General features: G+C 32.5%; 1 protein-coding gene across 3 annotated transcripts in view; it reads right to left on the bottom strand.

Annotated features, from left to right (window-relative positions):
* The window catches only part of LOC149078785 (uncharacterized), a 114,134-nt gene that overhangs the window by 52,121 nt on the left and 42,519 nt on the right, over nt 1–19,494 (bottom strand). Inside the window, exon 1 of one of the 3 annotated variants that reach the window (XM_089240896.1) lies at nt 950–1,296. The exons of 1 other annotated variant lie outside the window; for it this stretch is intronic. Coding sequence is in view for 1 of the 2 variants with exons in the window: in XM_089240893.1 (XP_089097019.1) it covers nt 18,941–19,059 (119 nt within the window). In the remaining variant the exon portion in view is untranslated. Of the gene's footprint in view, nt 1–949; nt 1,297–18,940; nt 19,230–19,494 lie in introns of those variants that run through there. One more of the 3 variants, XM_089240893.1, reaches the window with a different exon arrangement.

Consider the following 19,494-nt stretch of genomic DNA (forward strand, 5'->3'; position numbering starts at 1 on the left):
GGACTTAGAGGAGTGAAATACGGAAAAGTCGTCGGCCACTATACTCATATCATACCTCATATTCACTTCAGAAATCAAATTTACTTCCACTGAATTTTTGGGAATCAAATAAAGCATCAATTAATAATATGTTAATAATTCGTTTTCACAACTGATCCCAATTTTCCAATTGTATATTTTAAGTCAGGAGCAAGCTTTTGTGTTAGCTTTTGATAAATATACAGGGTATCCTGTAAGTGCTAATGCGGTCTTTGTCTCATCAACCGTAGAATTAAGGTTTCATTTTAAAAAATGATAAAAATGTGTTCCAAAATCACTCTGTACCACGTTTGAGAATGCAAATACAGCGTGTCACGAAACAAAAACTCAAAACTTTTATACGGTTCCGGTGTTTTCTACATTTTAAATTTCTCCGACTTTTGAATTCAAATATCTCGGTGAATATTACAGTTGAAAACATGGAATTACTTATGTTGGAGGGATTGAATAAGATATCGAAAATCAAAAATTAGAAACACAATCGGTTTCTTTGATTACATCAACAAAGCAAAATTAACAAAAATTTCAAAAAAACATGATTTCCACATAAAATTTTATCACACGTATATATATATCCAGACATCAAAGCAAAATAAATTATAATAAGACTAGAATCTAGATCAATCTAAATAAAGACTAGATTGATTCAAAATTGATAAAAATTCCAAACACCATATAATCATACTAATAGTTTTTATTCAAATTGAATTTAAATAAACAAAGAGAGATGCTGCATAAACATATCACATGAAAAAACTTAAGAAATAATTTGTTTACATAATCAGTAACAACATTATATAGGCTTCAGATCATTCACATTTTCCAACATGATCACTATTTACTCGAGCGATCACGTTCAATCAAAAACTTAAATAAATAAACATGAATTCATGTTGACTGACTGACTTACCTCTTGGTGTTGCTCTTTTTACCAGTTGGAAACAATCGAAATAAAAAATTGGAATGAATCTTTAAATGAATTTTGATCTCGATAAACTCGTGAATGTTATTATGGATGATGGGACACGCGACAACACATGGTCGAGGAGACGCGGCCGGCGGTGCAACATCCCGGAGCCTATTGTTGTTGCGCCACACAGCTGATATATATATTTTTTTTTATGAATAACCACCGGCGGCTACTGTAATTGTTACTTCGCTGGCTGATGCTGTGTCTGTGTCTGCGTGACCCGTCGTGGGAAAATCCATCCGCCGCCACTGTCTTACCCCCAACTTTCGCGTTTTTTTTTTGGTTTTCTTTTTATCCGTAATAGTCGCCAGACCAAAGGAAAAGGCCCAGGAGGAAATAACTTTATTGGCGAGAATTTGGCGAGGAATTCATTCCGTCAGCTGTTTCATCTTTTATTTTGTGGCCTTGCGGTCATTCGGACAGACATGTAAGAAAACAAATTCCATTTCATTCTCTTTTGATTCTCATTTCTCGGGTTTTTTCGTGCGTGTCCATTCTTCTTTACATAAGAGATGTGAAAAAAATATGTTTTTCTCTTATTTTTTATTAGTTGACAGATTTTTCTTTTGTTTTTCTTTTTCTGTGACGGGACATTTCACATATATCTGAATCCACTGAAACGATGGATTTTTCTTGTTCTTTTTATTTCGTTGAAGGACACTGATAAAATCCCATTCATGTCCCCCCTCGTATGGGATTAGATAGCATACAAGCATCGTATAAGATAATAAAACGGGCAGATTTTTCAGAAATACAGAAATATCGATAACAAATGGATCCCTCTCTTTTTTCATTAAAAGTAATATAAATTCGCCGTGTCTATTGTTGCCCAAATCAGTGGCTTTCATCCACCACCCGAGGAAAATGAAATAAATCAGTAAATTTTCAGAGCCGTCCTTAAGGCTGTGCGACAGATGCGGGTTCACTAGGCCCTGCGTTTTGGAGAGCCCGTAGTTCAAAATAATTTTTTTTTTATCAATTCTGAAATTATTTCGTTCATATAATTTGAAATTATTTCTTTCATATAATCATAAATTATTTCTTTCATATAATCTGAAATTATTTCTTTCATATAATCTGAAATTATTTCTTTCATATAATCTGAAATTATTTCTTTCATATAATCTGAAATTATTTCTTTCATATAATCTGAAATTATTTCTTTCATATAATCTGAAATTATTTCTTTCATATAATCTGAAATTATTTCTTTCATATAATCTGAAATTATTTCTTTCATATAATCATAAATTATTTCTTTCATATAATCATAAATTATTTCTTTCATATAATCTGAAATTATTTCTTTCATATAATCTGAAATTATTTCTTTCATATAATCTGAAATTATTTCATTCATAAATTCTGAATTTTCATCCATTCTCGAATTTTGCATTTTCATCCATTCTCAAATTTTGAATTTTTATCTAGAAAGAAATAATTCTGGATTTTCATCCGAAAAGAAATAATTCTTGAATTATTTGTTTAGTTTGTTCTGGTATTTCACCAATTTTAAAATTATTTGTTCGATTTATTCTGGCATTTTACCAATTCTGAAATTATTTGTCTCATTCATTCTGAATTTTCATGACTTTCATTCATTCTGAATTTTCATGACTTTCATTCATTCTGAATTTTCATGACTTTCATTCATTCTGAATTTTCATGACTTTCATTCATTCTGAATTTTCATGACTTTCATTCATTCTGAATTTTTGAATCTTCTCTCTCACTGAATATATTAAGTTGGGGCGAAAGGGCACCATTATTATTTTCGCACCGGGTCTGGTGAGAGCTGCCCCGAGTAATTTTTTAAATAAATAGATAAAAAAGAGGCCCACGGAGTCCCACCACAGAAGGTATATACCAAGAATGGTTTCCGAGCATATAAAGGTTGAGAACCGCTTTCCTACATTATTGTCAAATTTCTAGAGTATTGTTTTAAAACTATTTTTGGCTTTATCTGCAAATTTTAAACATTTTCCGGGACGAATTAAACGATTTCCCATAGGAACCTATGGGAAATCGTGTTTCGGTTAATGTATGATTCTGGAGCGTATTATCTCCGTTAACCGAGGTATCACTGTACTGGATACATGTTGGTATTAACTGTAGAATTCATCAATTACATGGTAGATTTTGAATTAAATATAACACGCAATTAAATATAGTTCAGTTCCAAAATCAAGTCAAAAAACCATCAGTTTTTTTTCAAACATAAATTTATTCAATTCCATTTTTAGTTCGATTCCGCTCTATTGTTCTGCATATCTGATATCGAGATTAGGAACGTCGATAGTCTTTATCGTATTCTAATACATAAGGAAATAGGACAAAAAAAATTACATTAGCATATATTGTTACCTCGATCATCGATGAACCGGTGGTATCGCCTAACGAGATTTAAAGGAGATTATTCAATGGCTTATTATATTCAGAATTATTGAAGATCTTATTTTCAAAAGGGAACAGTTCCACTTTTGCTAAATTTACAGTAGAAAATCACAATTTTTTTAAATGTATTATTTCATCACTTATTATATGATTGTGGATTCTCTTATAAATATTCTGGATTAACATACTATGAATCTGGAATCACGTATTATGATTCCGTAAACGTATCCTTTTAGCGAATACGTTTGCTCTATAAAAGTAGAAAATAGCCCATGGTAGAAGAATATTTAAATAGTACACACATTTGAATTTTGGAAATATTCCGTTGTGAAAGAAAATTAGTGAAAATATTACCCTCTGATTAAAATTTGAGCTGGTCAAATCTGAAAAAATTCGAAATTTCTACATCACTTGTTGATTCCAGAAGGTTTTAACTAGCCCAGGAAAGTACCATTACTGCCCTCCCGTCAGTAACATAAGAAACACGATCATTCTACAGTGGAACCTCCCATAACGGACACCGCCACTGACGGACGCAGGGAGGTGTCAATTGTAATTATAAATGGTGTAATTTTGAATTTCATCGACGGGTCTCAATGTATCTGATTATCCATTAACTGACAGTCTATGGGTACCCATTACCGAGAGATGAAAAATACAGAAGTGTATGAAAAAGGTGGAATGTTCCCTTTTGATAAAAACGACAAACTTTACATTGCAATTTCCACGAAAATTATTTCCGTTTAAATAATCCCGGTTGCATAGTCTAACAGAGAGTATCCCAAAGATTCATAAACTCTTTAAAAGTGCATTTCGGAAAAAAAGTAAATGTTCCCTTTTGAAAATAAGCTCCTCAATTCAACGAAACAGATATTTTCTGGATTTCAACGCCGAGGTGAACTCGAAAAAAAAAAAGGTCCTCTTGGCTTTGCCGGGAATCAATCCCAGGTCTCTTTTTGCCAACCGGTCAAGCATGCTACCATTGACACCACTGGAAATACCACCCTGCCCTCCCAGTGGTGTAGTTGGTAACATTCTTGCCCGGTTTGCAAGAGAGCCTGAATTCTACTCCCGGCGGAGACCAGGTGACTTTTCTTTCTGAGTTCACCTCGGTATAATATCCAGAAAACATCTATTTCCTTGATATATTGCGGCTAAAAAAGAGAGCCATCTAAGCTCCTCAATTGTTTACGACTATAAAACCCATGGCGACAGTGAGGTGTAGAATGAAAAAAATATTAGAAGATACATCAAGAGAAATCCCATAATAATTTATATCACCGTAAATGAATTACAAAATGCTGACCTTGTCGGTGGATTTCTAGAAATCCGGACAAAAATACTTTTTATGGCCTAATACATCTAAGAAAAGATAACTGCAATAACAACTTCTTTGTGAAATGATAGCTGTTGCTTACACGAGCAAATGCTTTTCTGTTTACAATATATATTACTTTTTTTTCTTAATTTCAATATATTCTCAACTGCAAAAAAAAAATATTTCTTACTTAAAATACAGGGTGGACGAAAAGTCCTGAACTCATTTTAAAAATTAAGAATTGCCAAATCAACCAATTGACATAAAAAGGTGCGGTTTGTGCTGAAATACTTACCATGGTCTGGAATTTTACTTTTGATTAATTAAAAAAAGAGGTTCGAATTTTACTTACAGGTGGCACTGCGAAACAAAAAAACTCGACAGTGCATAAAATGCAACAGGAACAGTGCATAAATAACGTTTACGACAATTTGTGTTACATAAAATTATTCACTGTTTGTGTTGCATTTCATTGTCATGCTTGTGTCGAGTTTTTCGTTATACAGTACCACCTGTGAATGAAATTTTAAATTCTTTTATTAACCCAAAATAAAACTTAACAACCTTTCACACACATTTCGAGTCAAATTAAACATTCCATCCCGCGTGCCATCAAGTAATGTCACAGTATCCTCGGTTAATACAAGGGTTCCGCAAATTATATTGGACAATTTATTTACTCTCAATTCACTTCTTTCATTAAATTTAAATTTTTAATTATTTTCACAAATAACTTTCTTTCGTTAAGTAATTATTTTAATTAATTAATTCAATTCTTTTAAAATTCGGTAATTAATTATTTTTAATAATTGTATTTCTTTTTTTAAATCTGGAATTTTCCCATTAATAAATTCTCATTAATTTTAAATTTTCATTAGCTATGAAATTGCTCTCTCAAAAATTTTTCTCATGAATTTTTACTCTTAACAATTTTGAAAATTACTCTTAATAATTCTGAAATTACTCTTAATAATTCTGAAATTACTCTTAATAATTCTGAAATTACTCTTAATAATTCTGAAATTACTCTTAATAATTCTGAAATTACTCTTAATAATTCTGAAATTACTCTTAATAATTCTGAAATTACTCTTAATAATTCTGAAATTACTCTTAATAATTCTGAAATTACTCTCAATGATTCTGTAAGTATTTCTATCAATAGTACTGCAATTATGATACTCTTTCAGTAATTCTGTAACTGTTTTTTCATTAATTATAGTCTTTCATCAATTATGAAATTGTTTTTTTTTCAATAATTCTAAAATTATTATTATTTTGTTTATTCATTCAATTATCATATGTTGAAGATTAGAAATGAACATATAATTTTGCTAGATGAATTTCATTCAAATTTAAAAATAAATTAGGTCAAAAATAAGAGTTCTTACAATCAGGACCTGATTTCCACATGGGCAAGTGAAGCATTAATTTGCTAAGGGTGACCATAATTTATGTGCCTAAATTTAAACAACATACGTATATTCTTAGACAAATCCAGTAATGGGCAAACTGTTTTAGCAGGGCAAAAAACAAAACGAAAAAATTTTGGCGGGCCGGACATATTCGGACATTGATTCATTACTGGAATTTTTGTGCTTAGATGTGAAGTGAGAAGAGTGTTGTTTACCTTGAATGGTTTATCCTCTATAGCTGTGAAAAAATGAGTAAGTGCATATATTTTAGTAACTAAACGCATATTTATTGCATATCGTCCACCTTATGCCAAAGAGATAAATGAGCAACTTTTCACTTTTTGAGTTTATCAGCTGGATGAATTACTTATTTTGCTATCTAAGTTTTTCCAGAAACGCTAAAATGCATCCCCTCTTGAAAAACATGTTACTCAACATTTTAGGCAAATGACATGCATCGAGTGACACAGGTAGGGTAAATATTCGAACGTCAGTTTCCAAGTTTCTGAAATTTGCACATTCATGTTCTGGCACAAAGGGGACGATATGTGCTCCATGTTTTTACACATGTAAAAGTTTTTTAAAACAATTTTTTATTCAAATTTTCACAACTATATTTTTTATGTGCGAAAAAAAGAAACCCCCCCCCCTACCCTTTTTCGAATGGTTTTTTTTTTTTTCAAAAATATTGAAATCTAAAATTTCTATACTATTGTTTTCAAATCCACAGTAGGCTGGATAGAACCTCTGAGCTGGCCGTAGTTTACCCATCACTTGACTAATCGAACATTTTTATATCATGCTGGGATTAGGCTGGGATTACACTATAAAAGTCTGATAAAATTTCTTTTATAAAATTTCAAAAATGCAACCAATAAGCGTCTCGGTTACATTTGAGCAAACGTAACCGAGACGATTATTGGTTGAATTTTTCAAGTTTTATCAAAGAGCTTCTACAAAACTTTTATAGTGTAATGCCGGCCTTACACTAAAAAAGATTTGTAAAAGCTCTTTGGTAAAACTTTAAAACCAATAAGGTCATCCAATTCCTATTAACCAATAAGGTTATTGGTTGCATTTGCTCGAATGTAACTGATATAATTGGTTGTTGTTTGTTTTTTTCAAGTTCTGTAAAAAAAAATTTATAAAACTTTTATAGTGTAATTCCGGTCTAAGCCGCATCAAAACCCTAAATTCTTTTTTTTTTTCCTTATAGGCTGGAATTAGACCATAAAAGCTTTAGAATAGTTCTTCCATGAAACGAAAAATGCTACCAATAAGCGTCGGTTACATTGGAGCAAATGTAACCGATTCACTTATTGGTTGCATTCAAGTTTTATAAAAGAACGTTTCTAAAACGTTTGTAGTGTAATGCCGACCTTAGACCCCGTTAAATCATATTCGGTTGTTGTTGTATAAATAAATGTTGTATATCTCCACATAAAGTTGATGTGTTCTGTATCGTGTATCGAAACATTGTTGCATAAACCAAAGGTTCTTCTCCGTGCTTCCTATCTTATGTTTTGTATGTTATCTCCGCTTTGACTCCATTGGAGCTCGAGATTCAGGAGGTTTTTTTTGTCGACTGAAGAGCGATTTGATTCCGCCTTGATATCTTCTCAAAAAATAACCTCGAATTGCGCAAAAGATTAAAATGAAATATTGCATCACCATTTTTATTTATTATTTTACGTTTTTTTCTACAGCACTGTTTTCGGTTCTTATTATTTATACGTCATTGTTTTTCTCAGGGTAAAAAAAGATACCGATAAGAAAGTGCCTCTCTTATATCGAAAATATCTTTTCTGAACACGTGAAGTGAAACTCACTGGCTTCTTATCTTATATATCAAGATACCTAACTTTTTTATTATGGTGGGCGTATATTTATTTATATTTGTATTGGATGATTATCATATTTAAATGAGACTTTTTCGGGATGATAAAAATCTGAAGCTTGAAAACTACCAAGCTGACCACAAAAATTCCTGAAAATTCATTCCTTATAGTGATCAAGGATGTTTTCTGACCAATGTACGTTTACTGAACAAACAGTTTAGTTAAATAGGAATTATGAACATCTATTATGAGGATGAATGTTATCAATGAATAAAAAAAGTTTCTTACAAAGTGGGAAATTTTCATGTCTTGTAACCAAACTTGTTTATATTTATAACTGAAAATCATTCATATCTTAAAACTGAAAATTGTTCATATCTTATAACTGAAAATTGTTCACATGTTATAACTGAAAAATTTTTCACATCTTATAACTGAAAAAATGTTCACATCTTATAACTGAAAAAATTTTCACATCTTATAACTGAAAAATTTTCATAACTGGTAACTGTGATATTTGTTATTATCTTATAACTTCAATTTTCCTGTGTTATAGCCTTTAATTAAACTTTCACTCAACAAACATTTTACTTAAATAGGAATTATGAACATCTAATACAAAGATAAACGCTATTAATGATGAACAAAAGTTTCTTGCAAAGTGAGAAATTTTCTTGTCTTGTGATCAGATTTGACCATATAAGTGAAAATTATTCATATCTTAAAACTGAATATTGTTCATATCTTAAAACTAAATATTGTTCATATCTTAAAACTGAATATTGTTCATATCTTATAACTGAATATTGTTCATGTCTTATTGTGAAAGTTACTCATGTCTTATATTACGAAAGTTACTCATGTCTTATATTACGAAAGTTAGTCATGTCTTATTGTGAAAGTTACTCATGTCTTATTGTGAAAGTTACTCATGTCTTATATTACGAAAGTTATTCATGTCTTATATTACGAAAGTTATTCATATCTTATAACTGATCATTGTTCAAATCTTATAACTGATCATTGTTCAAATCTTATAAATGAAAATTGTTCAAATCTTATAAATGAAAATTGTTCAAATCTTATAAATGAAAATTGTTCATATCTTATAGAACGGAAAATTTTTCATAACTTATAACCGAAATTTGAATATTGTATCACATATAACGGAAAATTTTTCATAACTTATAACCGAAATTTGAATATTGTATCACATATAACAGAAGTTTGTTTGTATCTCATAACAGAAATTTGTTCATATCTTATAAGTGGAAATTGTTTACATCTCGTAACTGAAATTTGTGCTTATGTTATGTCTGAAATTTTCCTGTCATAAAAATTGAAACTTTTTCTAATTATTTCATTAGTTCCAGAATTTTCTTAAAAAATTCCTGATCACTGGAATTAGTTTTCTCTCTTTCATACAAATATTGATATATTTCTTTCTAAATTCTTATTTTTTCTCTAAATTTATTTTAGTTGTAAACGGAAAATAACCTCCAATGTGATTATATAAAATATTATGTGGTTATGAAATAATTATAAGAAAAATTATCTATCATTTTATGGATTTTTATTTTTACAAGTACACAAAATAAAAAATCCAAACGTAGACACTCTCGAACATAGAAGAAAATTTTATACTTTTGTATATTTTCCGATGTTTTGATGAATAAGGTTATACATGAATCGATTTATTTTTAGTCTTTTTATACATTTTCCGTCTGTTCCGATGTTTTGATAAATAATTTTATATATGAATCGATTTATTTTTATGTTAGAGAAGCGAAAATCATTGCTGCTCGCGCGATTTTTTTCAAACTTTGACCATCTAAGATGAGAAAAACAGCTGATGACCGTCGGTCATTCACGAGGTCAAAGCTTCCGAAAAAAAAATAGATTACTGTGAGAAGTTTTCTTTATCACGTTATCTCTAATCCTAATATTCACTGTAAATAGTCTAAAAGGGGGGGGGGGGAATGGGAAAAATCAATATGGGAAAGTATAAAAATAATTTTTATACTGATTTCATGCCGTCTTGGGGAGTTTGAAGGCCCAAACAGAGTTTTGAGTCTACTTTTAACTTGTGCAAAAAATTTTATTTTTTTGCGACGGAACATCGAACTCGAAGTTTCAATAACAAAATAAAATAGAATATAAGAGAAGTCGACGGGTTATTTTCCTAATCTTTTAACTAAAATCGTTATCTAATAACTGAAAACTTTTTTTTTATAACTGAAAGAAAATGTTCTTATAATTGAATAATTTTTTTTTCTTATAACTGAATACTTTTTTCTTATAACTGAATACTTTTTTCTTATAACTAAGGACGTTTTTATACCTTATTACTGAAGCGTTTTCATACCTTATAAGAAATTGTTTTTATTTTACAAAGCGTAGCGACAATTTTCATATCTTACAAACTGAACATTTTTCTACCTTATAACTGAAACATTTTCATAGCTTATAAAATTTTGTTCATGTCTTATAGAATTTTCATATCCAATAAAATGCAATTTTTTTCTACTTTATAGTTGAACAATTTTTTTTTATTTTTTTGCTGAAAAAATTTTTATACCTTACAAAAAATTGTTCATGTCTTACAAACTGAAAATTTTTACAACTGAAAGTTTTCATATCTTTCAATTTCAAACGTTAATTTAACTTAATTTTTTCATATCTTACAAACTGAAAATTTCCACACATCCCAAAAACGTGAAATTTTCATATCTAACAAACTTTGAAAATTTATATATATATATATATGAAAACATTTTAATAACTCATAGACTGAAATTTTTTTTCCTTATAACAGAAACATTGTCATATTTTATAAAAACTTTTTCATGTCCAATGAACTAAAAGTTTTCATATCTTATGAACTAAAACATTTTCATACCTTATACAAAAAAAATTTCACGTCTTACTAAAAATTTTCACGTTTTTTTTCCTGAAAATTTTCATGCCTCATAATTTTATATCTTGTAAATGAAAATTGTTCATATCTCAGTTCATATCACTAATAATTATATTTATTGATAGAGAAAAAGCTGATCAATTTTTTTTTCAATTTCATTTCAGTCTTAGCCACTAATTAATACCTCTAAAAATGCATTTTAATAATTTAAAAAATATATATTCATGCTTATCCATTATTCAAATTATTTACAATAATTATCTCTATCTTTCAATCCAATTCCGACTTACAGAAAAGCCTGGAAACATCCCACGTATACCCAAAAAAATCACATTCTCAATATTTTAAACGGCTTTATTTATTTATTTATTTTACTAACTTCACCGTTTCTATAAAAAGAAGAGAAAATTCTAATCAAATAATATTTAAATATAAATATTACTAATTCACTTTTTGTATTATTAATATTTTTACGAATTTTCCGATCTCTATGATAAAATATAATAATAAGTAAGTGTTATTTTTTCCGCTCAACCGTCAGCGGTTGCGAAAACTGGTCATTAAAAAGTAATTCACTTTATAAATCTGGAGTAAAAAATTTTAATACGTCTTTTTTATTACTTTTCCGATTATTATCATTATTTCCCGATTATTATTTTTTTTAAGTTACGAAACAACTATTTAATGTCGTAGATGGTAATAAAAATAATCGTTTTCTCTCTCCGCTGCTGCTGCGTACTTTTATTTTTTTATTGTACCCCGTTATAAAGTATTTAGTAGAGTTCTCTGAACCTTTTCCTCAAGTATGTAATGTGTTTTCATGTTCTGAATGTTTTGTGAGGTTTTGGCTCATTTCCAAACACTTTCAGCTTAATCAGATTTTCTATATTTGAATACATACGAGAGATTTTTAAAATGGAATCTTAATGGAGGTCTCATACATCTTAATGTTTCCAAAAGTCCTCAGAAACTATGCTCCGGTAATATGAATGCTCAACCCATGACTCGCGGGCCAAATGTAACCCTCAGAGTCATCTGATGTGGCCCGTGATTTCAAATCTAATTTTGTAAGAATTAACCAAGCGGCACATTCCCAGATCACTAAAATGGCCCGCGGTACAGTTCCACATCATTTTATTGACCCGTGGCATATTCCCAGATCACCTAAATCGCCCGCGGAACTTTTACATATCAATCAAGTGCCCCCCCTCCCGACACATTTCCAGATGTGGAAAATTTTCGCTTAACTGACCCGCAGTGCAGTTCCACATCACTTAAGTTGCCCCAACACATTGGCAGATCACTTGGGTGACCACATCACCTGAGTGTAGTACAGTTACGAAGCACTTAAGTGGCCCGCGGCACATTTCCAGATCATTCAAGCGGCCGTGGCACCGTTACGGCTCACTTAAGTTACATGCGGCGGATCCAGATTACTCGAGATTTCCACTTCATTTGCATGACTTATGGTGCAGTTTAGAGCACTTAAGTAACCCCCCGGCACATTTATAAATCACTTGAGTGATCTACATCGTAGTTCCAATAGCCTGCGGCACATTTACAGATCATTCAAAAGGCCCCACAGCACCTTTGCGTATCACTTGAATAACATTCGGCGCTGTTCTTGATCACTTAATTTAGTGACCCAAGACAAGTTTTCAAGTCAATGAAATGGCCTGCATTTTCCTAAAGGTTGAACAACCTTAACTATGGTACAATGTTCTTCAACGTTTTTTCCAAATGCGGACCGGTGAAAAATGGTTGAAAAATTTCATGGACCGGGAGAATGGGAGAAATAGTTTTTGAACCGGAAAAAAATGAATGAATATAGGAGAAATAATTTGCGGGCAGCCAATAAATAAATAAATAAGGGGCAAAATAACTTCTGGTGAGGTAAAAAGAAGAGAAACATGAACATGAGACAGAGAAAAATAAATTTTGGACCATCAAAAAAAATACATAAACAGCAGAAATAATTTGAGAACCGGAAAAAAATTCATAAATAATTTCAGAACGGAAAAAAAATTCACACACAAACATAAATAATTTGAGAAATGAAAAGAAAAAAAATTCATAAATAATTTTAGAGACAAAAAATTGATAACTAATTTCAGAATCGGAAAAAAAATTCACACACACACACACACATAAATAGGAGAAATAATTTGCAGACCTACTTAAGACTAAGGCATAAATAAAAGCCAATATATAGACAGCATAATATTCAATCAAGTCTAAAATTACGTAGTGGCAATATGAATTGATCGAAATGTTTCGCGGAATGAAATTATTGCCCCCTCATTCATTTATTGGCTGTCCGTAAATGCTATTTCCCCCCATTCATTTATTTTCGGCTTTTTTGCAAACTATTTCTCTCATTTTCACCGGTCCATGAAATTTTTCAGCCATTTTTCACCGGTTCACAGTCGCAAAAAACGTTGAAGAACATTGTACTAAGGTTGTTCAACCTCTAGGACAGTATTTCCCAAAGTGGGCAATATAACCCCCTTGGGGGGGGGGGGATGGAAAGGTCCGGGAGCATTAGAAGCTCGGGGCTTACTATAGGATTGTATGGAATAGCTTGAATGGGGGGGGGGGGGGCGATGGAACGAAAAATTTGGGAATCTATACTCTAAGATAATGCGGGCCGCTTCATTGACATGAAAACGTGTCTCGGGCCACCTAATTGATCTGGAACAGCACCACATGTTATTAAAATGATACATACGTAAAGGTGCCGTGGGCCTCTTGAATGACCGAAATTGACCAGCAGTTGAAGAACACTATTTTAACTCTTTTGGGTTGAACAATATTTTCAATATTTCTACTAGAGCATAGTTCTTCGCGACATGAAAATGTTAAAAAGTATGAGACCCCCCCTCTAACAACATACACAGTATATATATATATATATCATTATTTTTAAATGTTACTAAGAATGTATATCTCTTGGGACATTCCATTTACATTCAATGTGTGTGACGATTCCCTACGTCATATCTATTTTAATGTTTCGATTCTCTTGACAAGCACCTATTTTTCTCAGAGATGCGCCATCTCTACAACCAACTCGTTCTGAATGTTTCGTAGCCACAGACTTTCTTGAACATGTTCCAAGCCTCTGGGGGTCGTTTGCTGACTCAAAAAATATCATCCAAGATGACATAATGATGATAATGCACATCTGTCTTTTCTTTTTCCTTTTTTTTAATGATTTGGTGCGATTATTTTCAATGGAAATGTTTCGACATTTCCGACATTAAATTTGGATCCGTCTAAATATGGATTTGGGTTTTCTAAATATGTCTGCCCGTTTCTCGTGAAATTCGACGGAGACAGAAACTCAAGTGATGTCTTCTAAAATGATGGACTTATGATAGCATTGATGGGTTATGATTCCTAACGGTAAAGATGAATCAGAAACCATATACACAGCATATCCAAGCCAGTGCTGGAAAAATCTGTTGCTCGACCTGCCCGGCGCACGTAAACATTATGACAGGTCATGTATTTGTTTTCAACCACATGCCTGAGAAAAGCCGGCGTATAAAATATTAACCCTTTAAGCGGTTTTTAAAATTTTTCTGATCTGCACTATAACTGCCACATTGGAAATCACTATAAACCTTCTAGAAATTGCTACCTATTTTTTTTTCGATTGCGAGCTGATAAATGCTTTGTCCCTTAAAAATAAAAAAAATTCACCTAGGGTGATTGAGCAGGTATTATGCTCACCATCTGTGGATTATGGGAGCACTCTAAGCGTTAAATAGGGCTGATTCGATTAATCGATCAATTGTTGATCACAGTTAAAAATTTTAGTTCAGTTAATTCACTTGATCAATAAAATTAATTTAAGTGTAATTTCTTAACTCCTAAAGATTTCTTGCAAAATTTTGATGACATAATCTCCGCTTCTATCGATTAACTTCTCAGCCAATCCTGTTGAACTTTTCTCATCAGCCAATACGATGATACTTTGATGTTAACGTAATGACGCCATAGAATAGCGTTTTTCCTGCCTTAAAATAATTCTTTTTTATTACTCTTAATTTAAAAACTTGGGGGTTTTTGTGGTATAGCTTCGGCTGGTGCCGCTGTGGTGGTCGAGTGGTCATAGTGACGGACTCGCATCGCGGGGACCCGGGTTCGAGCCCCACCGTCACCACAGTGGTGGTCGGCTGAAGTTGGTTTTCTGTGGTTCCCAACTTCGAGGCGCAAATGCAAGCCGATCTCCCCGTTAAAAAGTCTCGCCACAGAGAGCAACAGTCCTACAAACAGTACAAATATTCAGCCACTACACATCACTCACTTCACTTCTGAGATATAGATGGCAGCACTGAAAAATCATACACAACACTAGATACGCACTCAGACTGTTAGGTAAACGCGCTTACACTTCCGGCACAACTATTGCCTATGGCAATAGACCTGAGTTGTGCTCGGTTTGAAAAAAAAAAAAAAGCTTCGGCTGGTGTTTTTCCCCTATTTCCCCCGAATGACGGTGGAAACTTGAGCTAGACGTACTTTATGTTGATTGCTAACAGTTTCATTTTTATTGTCTCTATAGGCTTGGTGGCATTTTTCCTGCAGTTTTTATGGGCAAAATTTTAAATTATTTAATTCTGACTTTCTCAAAATTTTATTCCTTGACCATGAATTCCGATTTTGTCCAAAATCCTCTTTTTTTCACACACAACACTTACATGCACTCACGACTGACTACCATAATACACAGTCTTCTTTTTTTTTCTTCATAGGTCTATCTAGGCCCGTCCGTAATCCGTCTTTTGACATGCTGGGATGGAGGTAAAAATTTTATTCTGGTATAATCTGGTCAATAAAATTAATATTTTCATTAAAAGAGAGTATTTGTTGTTATTTTAAAATTATTATTATATTATTTCATTAAAAGTATTTGTATTCAGTTAGGATAAGATGATTTTTACTCATCTCATCAAACTACAGATACCAAAAATTTTAGGGCTAATCCGGCTTAAATCAGTCGATTAATCGATTACAGTTTTTTTTTGTTTTTTTTTGATTCACCAATTTAATCGATTTCCAGAACTAATTTTAAAGTAAATCTTCATCTAGAATCGGAATATCGGAATATATATATATATATAATATATATGATATAATTCGTGAAAAATGAAACCGAAATGGCGTAGCTAAAAAATATTATACAATCAAATAACTCGACGAATGGCATATATTATTTGAAAATATGCCAATTTTTTCCGAACAATTTTACTTTCCAATCCCGGAAATCGCCATCATCAGAATTTGGAAACAACGAAGAAACTATAAAGTTACAAATAAGCTTTCCAAATACGCGCAGTACGAAAAATTCTTCGAACCGGCAACATGAACTCGAAAATTTAAGTTAAAAGCTCATGAAAATAAATTGGCCTTACATTTTACTTTACGAGCTGGGTATTTGTTTTATCCTTGTAAAAAAGATGTGTCTCCTGCATTCAAAATTCTGTTTTTTTGAATACTTTATCAACCTAGACTTGACCACTGATTGTAGAGACATCATTATCGTAAGTTATAGATAACAATTAAGAAGTAAAGGAAATTGGTATAACTAGTGATCGACTACAAAACATTAAAAAAACAATATAACCCGCTGCATATTACCAGATCACTTATTACCAGATCACAAATTCCCTAGATCACTAGATCACTTAAGTTAGTGATAGGAAAACTACTGCCCGCGAGCCAGATGCGGCATGCTTAGATGGTCTATTCGGCCCGCCTCAGATTTTAAAATAATATAGTATATTATGAGTCCTTATTTAGTTTTATAATAAATTATATATTAACCCGCTAAATTTTTCCCCTTTTTTTCTTGGTCCCCCTCCTAAAAACGTTTGCCCATCACTGACTCGAGTCTGCAACGGCACATTCCGAGATCACTCAAGACTCGCGACACATTCCCAGGTCATTGAAGCAGCCCGCGGCACATTTACAAAATCACTTAAGTCATCTGCGGCACAATCTCGCTTCAATTAAGTGATACGCTGTGCATTTACAAATCACTTAAGTGGTCTGAAGCACGTTTACAGACCACTTAAGAAGCCGTGATTCACTTTCAGAAGCCTGCGACGAATTACACAGGTGACCCGCTTCACATTACCCACTCCACATAAGTTCACCCAGTTCACTTAAGCAGCCGGCGTCACATTTCCATATCACTTAAATGAACCGTGCCACGTTTTTTAACTATTGAAGTGGCCCTTACTTCCCAAAAGGTTGAGTACCCTCACTATAAAAGCTACAAATAAGCTTTCCCAATACGCCCAGAAAGAAAGATTTTCCAACTGGCGTCGACATCAACTCGAAAATGAAAGTGATAACACTCATGAAAATAAATTGACCTACAGACTTACATTTTCGTTTTATCCTTGTAAGGTGTGTCTCCTGTATTCAGAATTTTGAGTTGTTGGAGACTTTATCAACCTAGACTTGGCCACTGGTAGCAGAGACACATCATTATCGTAAAATATAGACGACAATCACAAAGAAGTAAAGGAAATAGTTATTACTAGTGGCCGACTTTAAATTATAAACGGGACATGTGAATATTCTCCTAAAAAAAGCATTTAAAGACTATAAAACATTAAAGACTGTAATGACCCGCGAGACATTCGCAGATCACTAAAGTTAGTGATGGGCAAACTACGTCCCGTTTAGATATTCTATCCTCCTGCCGCGAATTTTAAAATACTAATAGTATAGCGTATTTTGAGTCCTCGTTCAATTTTACAATAAACTAATTATAAATACCCGGCGCTGTGCAGATTTTCTTCAATTACTGGAGGGATGGAAAAATGGCAAGCCATTATAAAGGAATAAACTATTATACATAATACTGGCAGAATTAAAGAAGTGACAAACAATTGTGAAGGCATATGTATATCTGAAACGCATTGTTAGGGAACCACGGTAGCCAAAGTAAACATTCCGAAAATCGTTGTTGAGGTCCAGGAACCACACATGCACAGACAGAGAGAAAATCAATTTTATATATATACGAGTAGATATAGATTATATTAACCCCCGAATTTTTTTTTCTTCTGTTCTTAGCCCACTCCCAAAAGCTTAGCCCGCTCATCACTGACTTAGTCAACCGCGGCACGTTCTCATATCATTTAAATGACCCGCGGCACATTTTCAGATCACTTAAAAAGCTGCGATTCATTTTCAGAAGTCCGCGATGAGAATTTACAGATGATTTATATGACCCGCGGAACACAAGCAGGTCACTAGTGGTCCGCGACACGTGTTAAAATCAGTGAACTGGCCCGCACTTCCCGATAGGTTAATAAAAGCTACAAATTTGCTTTCCAAATACGCCCAATAAGAAGAATTTTTCGAACCGACATCGACATTAACTCGAAAATGAAAGTGAAAACACTCAAGAAAAATAAATTGACCTACAAACTTACATTTCATATTCCGAGCTGGGTTTTTGTTTTATCCTTTGTAGGTGTGTCTCCTGTATTCGAAATTCTGACTTGTTGAGCACTTTATCAACCTAGACTTGACCACTGGTTGCAGAGACATCATTACCGTAAATTAGAGATGGCAATTGCGAAGAAGTAGAGAAAGTTATAGCTAGAGTGACCGACTTTAAATTAAAAACGGGTTACTAACCGACTATTATTAAATTATTAACCGACTTTAAATTAAATACGTGTAAAAAACATTTAAAGTCTATAAAACACTTCTTTTTAATATCGAAATTTTCTAAAATATATGATCCCTGGCATATCCCCAGTTCATTTAAGTGACCCGCGGCGCATTTCCAGGTGACTTAAATGACCCGTTTCACATTTACAGATCACTTGAGCAGCCCACGACACTTTTTCAAACAAATGAAACGGCCTGCACTTCCCAAAAGGTTGAACCCTTTCTATGAAAGCAACAAATAAGCTTCCCAAATACGCCTAGTAAGAAGAATTCTTCGAACCGGCATCGACATTAACTAGAAAATGAAAGTGATGACACTCATGAAAATAAATTGACCTACAGACTTACATTTCATTTTCCGAGCTGGTTTTCGTTTTATCCTTGTAGGTGTGTCTCCTGTATTCGGAATTTTGACTTGTTGAAGAATTTATCAACCTAGACTTGACCACTGGTAGCAGAGACATCATTGTCGTAAATTATAGACGACAATTACAAAGAAATGAAGGAAATAGTTATAACTAGTGGCCGACTTTAAATTTGAAAACGGGACATGAATACTCCTAGAAAAACATTTAAAGGCTATAAAGCGCTTGTTTTAATATTAAAATTGTCTAAGATCTTCTAGTCTAATATGTGTGAGACTTGAAGGCTCTCAGGGGAGAAAAAGGAAAAAACTCGGAAAAAAAACGAGATTATTTTGCTGCGAACAACTCAATAATAATAAAAATAAAATTTGTATTATGTTCCGTTCGTGGTTATCACATCACGTGACAGGAAAAAAAAAGAGCCCCGTAAGGGTAGTCATAGATAGTAGATATAAGGTGACTTCTTTTTCAAGTGGTTGATAAAAGATTCCAAAGATGATGATGAAAAGCGAAAAAACCACTTTTTCCTTCAATTTT

The sequence above is a fragment of the Pholcus phalangioides genome, unplaced genomic scaffold (assembly GCF_987345545.1).
Source record: "Pholcus phalangioides strain wild (caught in Gottingen) unplaced genomic scaffold, Ppha-v1.0 ptg000013l_1, whole genome shotgun sequence".
NCBI lineage: Eukaryota > Metazoa > Arthropoda > Arachnida > Araneae > Pholcidae > Pholcus > Pholcus phalangioides.